This window comes from Leptodactylus fuscus, chromosome 3 (assembly GCF_031893055.1).
Source record: "Leptodactylus fuscus isolate aLepFus1 chromosome 3, aLepFus1.hap2, whole genome shotgun sequence".
Taxonomy (NCBI): domain Eukaryota; kingdom Metazoa; phylum Chordata; class Amphibia; order Anura; family Leptodactylidae; genus Leptodactylus; species Leptodactylus fuscus.
In genome coordinates this window covers 168,909,825-168,922,064 of record NC_134267.1, presented here as the reverse complement: position 1 = coordinate 168,922,064, position 12,240 = coordinate 168,909,825, and the positions used below count along the sequence as shown (strand labels likewise).

Genomic DNA, 12,240 nt, shown 5'->3' with positions numbered 1-12,240 from the left:
ATCCAAAACTTTGCCAAAATTTATTTATTTTTTTAAAGTCACCATATTCTGACACCTGTAACTTTTTTATACTTCCGTATACGGGGATGTATAGGGCGTCTTTTTTGCGGGGTCAGGTGTACTTTTTATTTCTACCATTTTGTATAATTGCTTTTGCTTTGATCTTTTTTTTTTATTCAAATTTTTATCATAGGCAAAACAATGAAAAAATGGCGGCTTGGCACTTTTGACTTTTTTTCCCCCGCTATGGCATTTACTGTATAGAAATTTTTTTATTTATTTTTTTTATAGATTTGTGTGCGCGCGTGTTTTGGACACAGGGATACCTAATATGTATGTGTTTCACAGTTGTTTAAAGGGGTATTCCCATGTACATAATCATATCTATATTTGTAGATAATTAAAAGTTAAACATATTTGCAAATATAAGTAATTAAAAATTTTGCAAAGTTTTAAAGATTTTTTTCTTAACTTTCTTAGTGGTGAGAGTCTGTTGTCTTGATCAGATGCGAATGGTTACGACCACTAATGCAGAAACTTTTTATGCTCTAGGACTTGTCAGGAACCCAGCTATGATTTTCTTATTGTAGCTGGGTCATTAGACAGGGACACTACATGTATCAGAAGATATCCCGGACAGAATAAGGAAATCGTGGCTGATTTTCTGCCCTTAGAAAGTTCCTGCATTCCTGGTCGTATCCATGGCCACCGATCAAGACAAGACTGTGACCAAAAGATATTTAGAGAAAATCTTTCAAACTCCGCTAAATGGTTAATTACTTATATTTGCAAAAATGTTTAAATTTTAATTATCTACAAATTTAAAAATAATTATGTACATGGGAATACCCCTTTAAGTGCTTTTATGTGTTCTAGGGAAAAGGGGTGATTTAAAAAAAAAAAAAAATTAAATACTTTTAAATAAAAAAAAAAAAAATTTCTTGCATTTATTAGACCCCCTAGGGGTCTGCTCACTAATGCAATGCAGTCATAACAATGCTAATGCATTGCAAAAAAAATAGTCATTTATTTTGAAGGCTACATAGAGCAGCCTGCAAAAGAAAATCACTGCAGACAGGCCAGGGAGCCTTTTCAAGGCTCCCGGCTGTCATGCCAACGTGACGTCGGCCCTGGTGCTTGCTCCAGGCGCTGGCGATCACCGGCAAAATGGTGCCTCGGTCAGCTCCCAGGCGGCTGCCATAGTCAAACACCTGGCATCTGCCGTAATGTCAGGAAGACGTTAAATTTGTCCACCTGTTCAAAAGATATGGCCCCCAGGAAGATTATAGTTAAATTGCCTCTTATTTACTAAGTGGCTAATAACGTTTTGTTCTTTCTACAGAAAATGAGGGCTAATTTATATATAATAGGTATTCATTGTGTTTTGCTTTTTTGTATTAGGCTGACTCTTCCTGTACTGTAGAGATCAATGTTCTGTAGTTTTTATTTTGTTTTTTTAATAAGTGGACATTACAAATGAAAGTTGACCGCTATGTATAGATAACTCATGGTCAATACCATTCAGAATTGGTGGTGGTCACAACACTTCTCCTTGCGTAGGTCACAGAGCATTCCCACAACATGTTCCCATAGAAGCCAATGAAGAGCTCCCTCCCCTCCCTTATGCTCATGTGATTTCTGTAAAGCATACCTGTGAATGCTGTGAGCAGAATCTCAGGCAAGATTGGAAAACAGGATAATCCTGCACAAGCATAGAAGAAATCTGTAATAATTTGAGATTTTAAAAAAAAAAAAGACCTGAAAGCTGATGTAAGGGGCCTTGCATTTGTATTGTAATGGAAAGTGTTCCATTCGTGTCTGTCAATCTGACCCTTTAATACACTATCAGAAGAATTCCATCATTTTGAAGTTGCTCTATGCCTACATCTTTCAGACCATCTAATAAACAAGGTATCCATTGTCTGTATAATATACAAATCATTTCATTAGGCTTTACCATGTGGTAAACAAATGTTTTCTGTTTCTGCCAGAAACAGGGCTCCTTGAATTAGTATTTAATAGACTTCCTAAAATATATTTACAGAAAGAGAGTGAGTTGGAATCTCTTGTGCAAGAAGAAATGGCTGTGAAGGATGAAGTAAGAGTTATACGTCAAAAAGTGGAGGAAGCAAGAAGTTCTTTATCTGCAAACCGTAGTAGAGGAAAAGTCCTTGATGCTCTGATTCAGCAAAAGAAATTGGGAAAAATCCCAGGCATCTTTGGGAGATTGGTATGCTGCTTTTACATGTGCTCTGTGATAAATGTATTCAAGTGAGTTATCCAGGGTTAGAAATATGACCAATAGACATATAGCGAACTTTCCTTATCCTGGACAACAGCATTAAGATGAATGCATTGTGTCCAGGTCAGTGTTTAGTTTGGAGCAATTTCTTTCCTGACCTAGATATAATCCAGCCGTTTACTCTTTCACTTTTTCCTGAGGTAAGTGACCCACTTGAGGAACCGTTTTTAGAATATTATATCTTATATTCAGAGTGAAGGTTTTTGGGGGGTGTGGTGGTTTTGTTTTTTTGTTTCAGGGATTTATTGTCTCCCCCTCCCTTTTCTGTATTTAGGGTGACCTTGGAGCAATTGAAGAAAAATATGATGTTGCTATTTCATCCTCATGTGGAGCCCTTGATCATATTGTGGTGGATACTATTGATACCGCACAGGAATGTGTTAATTTTCTAAAGAGACAGAATGTTGGAGTAGCAACATTCATTGGCTTAGACAAGGTAACTACCCTGCATTGGTAAAATTAAGAAGGACATTTCTCGTTCTCAAGTATGCATTTTATGACCTGTATTAAAACAATATTTTCTGCTTCATTATAGATGAAGGTGTGGGAAAAAGGACTGAACCCTATTCAGACCCCTGAAAATATTCCTCGCTTGTTTGATATGGTGAAAGTTAAGGATGAGCTGATAAAACCAGCTTTTTACTTTGCACTAAGGGATACGCTTGTGGCAAATAACTTGGATCAGGCAACCAGAGTAGCCTTTCAGAAAGACAAGAGATGGAGAGTGGTGACTTTACAGGGACAAATTATAGAGCAGTCAGGTAATATTTTATTTCCATGCTGTGTGTGGGTTTTTTTTTTTTTTTTTTTAATTTGTTTAGCTCATAATTATTGCATGAGGAAGTCTGATGCTCCTATGAGTGTGACCTTTAAAAAAAACAACAACAAAAAAAAACGCATACAATTAATTGTATATAAATGGGTATAGTTTCCTTATTTCCCAGGTACAATGACTGGTGGTGGCGGCAAAGTCATGAAAGGCAGAATGGGAAATTCTGTTGTTGTTGAGTTTTCTGAGGAACAGGTTAGAATTAATGTGAATACAAAATTTTCCTGTTTTGTGATGCTTGGTTTTGTTGTAATGTATTTATCTCTCCCCCCCCCCCCCCCCCCCCAATATATGTACATTTAGTTGCAAAGGATGGAGGCTAAACTTAAGACTGACTCTGAAAAAGCTACAGCTATTCAAGATCGCAAGGTACATCTTGAGGAAGAGCTGGCTAAACTGCGACAGTCAACCAGAGAAATGAAAAATACATTTGAGAAGTACACGGCCAGTCTGCAGGTAAATAAGAATATTGGGGCTGATTTATCATTGGCTTTGTACCAGGAAGCTGTACAGAGGAGGAGGGGGGTGTCAATTTTTAAAAAATATATATATATATATATATATATATAAGTTTTGGGCCCCAACCTTTACTTTTCTCAAAGGGTGTTCAGCAGAGCAGGACTTGGGACTATTGGCCCCTCTAGATTTATCATGTATGCTCGTTTTCTGTAAATGATGCAGGAAATGTATGCCAACAAGGAGCTGGCCTTTAATTTCTCTTAAGGCACACCGATCCCAGAGAACACGCCAAATTTATAACTAATTGTGAGCCCCATAATTTAGGTGCAAACTCAGGTAACGGAAAAAAAATTAAGATTTGTTTTATTCACTCCAAATATGCATTAAGTTAATATTGTGGCAGCAAAGTGGTCAGTTGTGTTTCTTTGCAGAGCTGATCAGATACGTCTACCACATATACACTCACCGGCCACTTTATTAGGTACACCATGCTAGTAACGGGTTGGACCCCCTTTTGCCTTCAGAACTGCCTCAATTCTTCGTGGCATAGATTCAACAAGGTGCTGGAAGCATTCCTCAGAGATTTTGGTCCATATTGACATGATGGCATCACACAGTTGCCGCAGATTTGTCGGCTGCACATCCATGATGCGAATCTCCCGTTCCACCACATCCCAAAGATGCTCTATTGGATTGAGATCTGGTGACTGTGGAGGCCATTGGAGTACAGTGAACTCATTGTCATGTTCAAGAAACCAGTCTGAGATGATTCCAGCTTTATGACATGGCGCATTATCCTGCTGAAAGTAGCCATCAGATGTTGGGTACATTGTGGTCATAAAGGGATGGACATGGTCAGCAACAATACTCAGGTAGGCTTTGGCGTTGCAACGATGCTCAATTGGTACCAAGGGGCCCAAAGAGTGCCAAGAAAATATTCCCCACACCATGACACCACCACCAGCCTGAACCGTTGATACAAGGCAGGATGGATCCATGCTTTCATGTTGTTGACGCCAAATTCTGACCCTACCATCCGAATGTCGCAGCAGAAATCGAGACTCATCAGACCAGGCAACGTTTTTCCAATCTTCAATTGTCCAATTTCGATGAGCTTGTGCAAATTGTAGCCTCAGTTTCCTGTTCTTAGCTGAAAGGAGTGGCACCCGGTGTGGTCTTCTGCTGCTGTAGCCCATCTGCCTCAAAGTTCGACGTACTGTGTGTTCAGAGATGCTCTTCTGGCTACCTTGGTTGTAACGGGTGGCTATTTGAGTCACTGTTGCCTTTCTATCAGCTCGAACCAGTCTGGTCATTCTCCTCTGGCATCAACAACGCATTTCCGCCCACAGAACTGCCGCTCACTGGATGTTTTTTCTTTTTCGGACCATTCTCTGTAAACCCTAGAGATGGTTGTACGTGAAAATCCCAGTAGATCAGCAGTTTCTGAAATACTCAGACCAGCCCTTCTGGCACCAACAACCATGCCACGTTCAAAGGCACTCAAATCACCTTTCTTCCCCATACTGATGCTCGGTTTGAACTGCAGGAGATTGTCTTGACCATGTCTACATGCCTAAATGCACTGAGTTGCCGCCATGTGATTGGCTGATTAGAAATTAAGTGTTAACGAGCAGTTGGACAGGTGTACCTAATAAAGTGGCCGGTGAGTGTAGTTCATAGGTTTGGGATTTTCCTCCTCTTTTATTGCACGTATTGTGTGTTCCTGTGAAATTGGTCTGTGTTTTTTCACCTATGAGATAATGTTTTTGCACACTAACTGTCATTAAAGAAGTGGTAAATAAATAAATATACTATATTGTTACCTTTCAGAGTCTTTCTGAACAAGAAATACACCTGAAAGCACAAGTCAAAGAGTTAGAGGCCAACGTAGCTGCTGCTGCACCAGACAAGAAGCAACAAAGCCAAATGGAGAAAACATTAGAAGCGTTTAGAAAAGGTGAGCGTTGTGCCTACAAATACTAGTTGGTCAAAATTACTTATTATAACGTGTATATTTGGTAATAGTTTACAATATGCATGTTCAAAGGGCTCCCCATTTATCTCGTTTTGATAACTAATATCTGTATGGTCAGATGAACAAGGTGATCAGTGGGTTGTTTTGTTGTGTGATTTTTATGCAGTTTAAGACTTTTTTTGCTTCTCTCCACCTCCTCCATTCACTACGTGTGTGTGTGTGTGTGTATGTGTGTGTGTGTGTGTGTGTGTGTGTAGATAGATAGATAATATATATATATATATATATATATATATATATATATATATATATATATATATATATAATATAGATAGAGATATATACTGCTTATTGATGTATAGATTGCAAGAGAAAACATGGAGGCCGGGTGGTAATGCAGACATAATGGAAAAGACAGCTTAACATATATACCCTAAGACAGTGATGGCGAACCTTTTTGAGACTGAGTGCCCAAACTGCAACCCAAAACCCAATAAATTATCGTGGAGTGCCTGCATGGCAATTTAACCTATAAAACTCTGCGGATCCACAAATTACAGTCGTGTAGTAAGTAGTGAAGGGCCTCCACACAGTACAATCTGCTCTGCAGTAGCCCCCCCACAAAGGATTATATACTCCAAAGTACCCCCCATCCCCACTCAGTATTAAATGCTCCACAGTAATACCCCCTCCTCACACAGTGTTAAATATTTCACAATAGTTCCACCACCACCACTGTATTAAATGCTGCACAGTAGTTCCCCCTCCCAACACAGTATTAAATGTTCCACAGTAGTCCCCCTCCCCACACAGTACACACACAAATATACTTACCTGAAGAGCCGCCGGGCGTCCTTGTCCTGTTGTCCGCGGGCATTGATGACTTACGTCATCACGCCGGGGCAGAGGTCACACTCTGCAGTCAATCTACACTGACAGCTTTTAGCTGGTTGTGCATTTGCACATCCAGCTGAAAGTAGCAATCACTCCCGAACAGGGAATCCTGTACCAGATTTTCCGTTAATGAGCAATTCAGGCAACGGCACGCATGCCAAAGGTTCGCTATCCAGGCCATAGGATGAGGGGAAGAGACCTCATGGTGCAGTCTGCGAGGATGTTTTAGTCGGGTCTGTGAGGGTGGATCCCCATGCAGCAGCGATATTATATCATTTCTATATTGAGTATACGCTTTTGGAATTACATTTTTATCTTGTTGTAATTTTGTTTAATTTAAGAATTTGAGAAGGCGGCTGAAACTGCTGGAAAAGTAGAAGCGGAAGTAAAAAGACTTCACAAACTTATAGTTGATATTAATAATCACAAGTTGAAAGCACAGCAGGATAAGCTGGATAAGATCAACAAGGAGATGGATGAATGTGTGTCTTCTATAACAAAAGCCCAAGTGTCAATCAAGACTGCAGACAGGTAATGGTGCAGCACACAGTGCCACATCTGAACTATAAGTAATATGTGATGTTTGTAACCAGTGTTGCCATGGAGATCTTATGAATTTAGGACAGATTTACTAATACTGCTTAAGACAATACAAATGTAGACTTAGTTAGATCTATCACAGTTACTTCTAGGTAATATATTTGGTGCACTGTTGAAAAATGTAAGCTTACTTTAGTTGGCTTAGTTTCAAGCAGTGTGTCAAAATTTTCAGCACGTTTTTTTGGTGCAAAATGTCGTATCTGAAGCCACACTTCTTTACAGCCAAACCCCGGCCATCTTGCAAGATGTAGAAAGTGTCTAAAATCTATAGACTTTAAACTTAATGCAGCAGTTTCTTAAGAGTTCAGTTTTCCCTCATACTTTTGAATCTGTAATTTTAACATTGATAACAGAAAAAATTAAAATTTGACAAAATATTTTTCATAACTTCATATGTACATTGAAAGGACTTTATTTTATGCATGTGATTGAGAATGTTGCATCATAGAAATGGGGCTTTGGACCTCTAAAGGAAATGGTCATAAGTGGAATCTATGACACTATTTGGGATTGGTATGTAAGTTTGTATGTCTACTCTAATGTATATGGTAGACAAAAATCCTGGTATTCTGTACAATAAGTTCTTCACACGCGTGTGTTACTGATGGACAGTCATGATCCTACTTTTCGTGTGCTGTCCGTTCTTTTTCAGTGTTCAAAGTCTGTTTATATAAATGAATCGCTTCATATTCATTCTGATTCATGTGGAAGTCACCCCCTCCATATAAAACATGCATGTGCTAACCCCTTACCTTGTGTTGACAATATTGTTTTGGTTTTTTTTTTTTTTTTTTCTTTCCTACCATTGCAAAGAAACCTCAAAAAAGCAGAGGAAACCGTTGTCCGCACTGAAAAGGAAATGGTTGACAATGATAAATCCATAGAAGAATTATCTGAAGAACTAAAAAATCTGGAGGAAAAGGCAACAACCGTCATGAATGAATGCAAAGAAGCTGAGGTATTGTTTACAATTTTGTACATTGCGAAGTGCTCTCTTTTTAAATGGAAAGTTAAAAAAATATATATATATATAGATCTCCCTGATGTATTGTCAGGCTTATGAAATCCTCATGAAAAATAAGATGTGAACATGCCCTAACTTAAATCAACTTTTACATTCTTGTCTGAGGGGCTTTCACGCTACCATTGGATGTCCGCTCTGATAAGGATCAGATAAAAATGAACATATTAGCGTTAGTTATTATCTGGTCTTATATTAGTGTAGGTCTTTCTTTCTCTGCTTTCTGAGCATGTGTTTAAAAAAAAAATAAAAAAATCCTCCATTACAATACATTAGCTATAGACATTCCTGTTAAGCATCTGTGTGGTTTTTGTGGGGGTGGGGGTTCTGTTTTTAAAAGTTTGTCATAAAGCCATTGTTTTGAAAAGACCTATTATGTCCGCTTAAAAAAAAAAAAAAAAATTACGTGTAAGGGAGCGTTCACACTACAGTCGGTGTCCGACATGTAGTGTCCGCTCCTAGTGTCCGCTCAAAATCTGTCACGGACACTAGGAGCGGACACTAGATGTGTCCGTGACACCTGTCATTCAAATGAATGGGCATCGGGTGCGTTCTTTTGCACTCCGTGCCCGTCCTTCCCTGTCCGCAAGAGAAGATGTCCGACTTCACAAGCGGACAGAAAAACCCTGCATGCAGGGTTCCTCTGTCCGCTTGAGAAGTCGGACATCTTCTTTTGCGGACAGGGAAGGACGGGCACGGAGTGCAAAAGAACGCACCCGATGCCCATTCATTTGAATGACAGGTGTCACGGACACATCTAGTGTCCGCTCCTAGTGTCCGTGACAGATTTTGAGCGGACACTACATGTCGGACACCGACGGTAGTGTGAACGCCCCCTTACAGCTTTATGACAGGTCTGTTGGTGTAACATTTTGCAGTCTGCTCAGTTCCCAGATTAAATGTACCCATAAACGTCCTCTTTTTTGATTATCATCTTCATTGCTGCCCTCAAACTATTCCACACAGAGGGTTCAAGTTTAAGAGACAAAAAGACTTTGGCATCTGTTTTGTGAGCCCGCCCAGCGCATGAACTGGACACAGTTTGAAAGTAGCCTTACTACTCAGTGCATAGCTTTTAATATAACTTTTTAACTTGCTTTTTGTTTTTGTGGGTTTTTTAATGTTCATTGTATAGGGCTCTCTTGGTGAGATCCAAGAAAGGCACAAAGATTTACTGCAAGAAATTAAAGGCATTCAAGAGAAGGAACATGCCCTTCAGAAGGACGCACTTAACATCCGATTGAAAATTGAACAAATAGATGGTCACATAGCTGAACATCAGTCCAAGATAAAGTACTGGCAGAAAGAGGTAGGGTTTAGATTTGTGGATGATATGCTTAAATATTTCCTTCCTGACCAAAGTTGTGATCATTTCCTATGTATTGCTCTTGGTAATGTTTGATATCACTTGTGTCCCCCATTCAGATATCCAAACTCTCACTCCATAAAATAGAAGACAATCAAGAAGAAGTTCTTCCTGTCCTAACACAAGAAGAGGTAGAAGCAATAAAAGATCCAGATCAAATAAATAATCAAATAGCTCTGCTGGAAGCAAAGAGTAATGAGATGAAGCCAAATCTTGGCGCTATTGCAGAGTATAAAAAGAAGGTATGACCTATTTTCATACATATTTGGGTTTGGCTAACAAATCTATTAACGTAAAGTACAACAGTGTCAAACTACTTGCAGTCTGTAACTATGGAGATGCCCAGTTTTAAGAGCTGTATGCTCAAGACTCAAGGAGACTTTTAACCAAGACTGTTAACCATACTACATTATTTTTTCATATGCATTAAAGAAAGCGGTTCCCATAGCCATCAGGCCTTTGGTCACTTGCAATTTGATTTTCAGTGTTGTTTTTGTGTATGTTGCCCATGTGAACTGGCAGAAAGTTCAGAAATTGCTTCAGTCTTTGTAGAGGAGTGTTTCCATGTCTGTATTGTGAAGCTGAACGAAGTACAAAATTTCCTGATAAATTGATGTAATGAAATGTCATTTATGAATAGGAAGAACTATACTTGCAAAGAGTTGCTGAACTTGATGAAATTACAAATGAGAGGGACCGATTTAGACGAGCTTATGAAGATCTTCGTAAACAAAGGCTTAATGAGTTTATGGCTGGATTTAATGTCATAACAAATAAGCTGAAAGAGAACTACCAGATGTTAACTTTGGGAGGAGACGCAGAGCTGGAACTTGTTGACAGCTTGGATCCATTTTCAGAAGGCATCATGTTTAGGTTTGTGAAGTATTTTCTCAATATTACTTGTCTATTTACGCTGTGAAAGCTCAGTTAATGTTCAAACTGTTGAGTTTTAGATAATTTAGGCCTACCATATTTAAAGGGAGTCTGTCAATTCCAAAATGCCTTCCATGCCAATAGAGCTGTTTTTGTAGGCACCTTTTAATAGTCTTTGTAGCCACATATCAGTGAAGAAATGCAGAGATGCTAATCTTTTCAGTGTTGGAGCTCTGCCTCTAGTGCTTGGGGGAGGGGGGTGAGCCTGACTTGCCAGATTTGCCTACTGATAGCCGAAAGTGCTCTGAATGTCATTTTAAAGTTACTGCCCATTGTTTCAGTGAATAACATTTTATGCTTTTGCCCCAGCTTTTTATAGGGAAATTGAGCCCAATGCGCTTGCAGGCTGACTTGCGTATCCATATCTGCTTTGCTTTTTCAGTTTGTGGTCATAAAGGTGTGTTTTTATTCCTACTAAAACCCCTACATGGCACAAGTATTGTTTTGGGAGGCATTTTGGACCTGTCAGATTCCATTTAAAGTGGAAAATAATTTTGTCCACTTTCAAGCATTGGACAACTGATAAATGTATTTTAAGGTGATTTTTGTCAAATTGAACAGGCGAGGAAAGAAGTTGCTTTTCTATCCAGTACATGCATCATTACCGTTCACTTAAGTGTTGTATTAGGAATAACTTGCATACATAAATGACTTGTTGCCACAAATCTTAGCCATGAGAACCCTACAGATCCTGAGGACAAAGATCCCATGTCCTCTTGTATGAATGGCGCTAGGGTCCAGCATGCATACTACCACTCCATGTAGCTGTGTGGGACATGTACAGCTGGAAGATAGCTGTACTCTGCTTCTATTTAACAATCCCAGAGAGATGAACTGAGAAACCAAAATATTACCACCCACATGGCTAATAGACCTTAATTTGTATAAATACTAACCACAAATACGTTCTTATATGTTTCCAACGGCTAAATGGATTTCGATAAACAATATCAACATGCTTGTGTGAAGGTATCCATCAGATGAGGTCGGTCTTTTCATCCTATGGTAACTAGAATTACCAGATTATATTTTAGTGATATTTATATTGGCTCCATGTATTTGGGATATATTTATTTATTCCTTGCCTTGTTTTCCTTTGTGTCTGTCTGAGGACTAGATGGGTGGGGCTGCCCCTAATTCTGTCAGAGGTTGTTTGAGCTTAATTTCACTGTGTGTGGGGGGGTAAAAAAAAAAAAAATCCTGATCCTTGGATCAAGCAGCATTTCCCCTGTTCCTGGGGCTAAAGAACAGAAAGTGAGGTGACCCCTGAGGCCAGTGATTCTGGCCGTGGCACTCCATGAACTAGGGTGCACAGGAGACACACTGCCCGAACAAAGGACAAGAGGTAGCTGAGATAAGCATGGCATCTAGCTATAGCTCCTTGGCAGTAAAAGGGTTAAAGAGCATCTGTCATTGTTTAAGTTCATTAACCCCCTAACAGTCACATTAAAATTGCAAAACCCCTCCCGAAAATCATCTTTGTTATTGCAGATTTAGAATTTATGGCTCAATTAAATATCACAGGCGCATCTCTGGTGCCTTATGTACATACACATTTTATCCTTAAACCAGTAACACTTCAAATCCCTCTCTGCATTCCCACTTTCATGTTTTTGTTTTTTAAATTTTATTACAATGTAGCATTGCAGGACCTTGCATGTTGTGTGTACGTAAGACTTTTACCGATCAGTATTTTCTTACTTTTTAGTTTTTGAAAAATGAGAAACAGTAAACTTCTGAATTTTAAGGTTTATTTGGTTATCATGTAGAATAATTAACTTACTCATGTTTAGGGGTTTTTTCATGTATGGTGTTTTCTTTCATTAAAAAAAATGCCCAGGATAACCTTTTTTGTCACCTT

At 39.0% G+C, this 12,240-nt stretch overlaps 1 protein-coding gene across 1 annotated transcript in view; it reads left to right on the top strand.

Moving 5' to 3' along the window:
- Positions 1 to 12,240, top strand: part of SMC4 (structural maintenance of chromosomes 4) — a 39,738-nt gene that overhangs the window by 24,486 nt on the left and 3,012 nt on the right. The window contains exons 12-22 of the mRNA XM_075268729.1: positions 2,045 to 2,230; positions 2,577 to 2,738; positions 2,838 to 3,063; positions 3,247 to 3,326; positions 3,435 to 3,587; positions 5,421 to 5,547; positions 6,801 to 6,990; positions 7,873 to 8,017; positions 9,216 to 9,389; positions 9,506 to 9,688; positions 10,087 to 10,319. Of these exons, the coding sequence (XP_075124830.1) occupies positions 2,045 to 2,230; positions 2,577 to 2,738; positions 2,838 to 3,063; positions 3,247 to 3,326; positions 3,435 to 3,587; positions 5,421 to 5,547; positions 6,801 to 6,990; positions 7,873 to 8,017; positions 9,216 to 9,389; positions 9,506 to 9,688; positions 10,087 to 10,319 (1,859 nt within the window). The remainder of the gene's footprint in view (positions 1 to 2,044; positions 2,231 to 2,576; positions 2,739 to 2,837; positions 3,064 to 3,246; positions 3,327 to 3,434; positions 3,588 to 5,420; positions 5,548 to 6,800; positions 6,991 to 7,872; positions 8,018 to 9,215; positions 9,390 to 9,505; positions 9,689 to 10,086; positions 10,320 to 12,240) is intronic.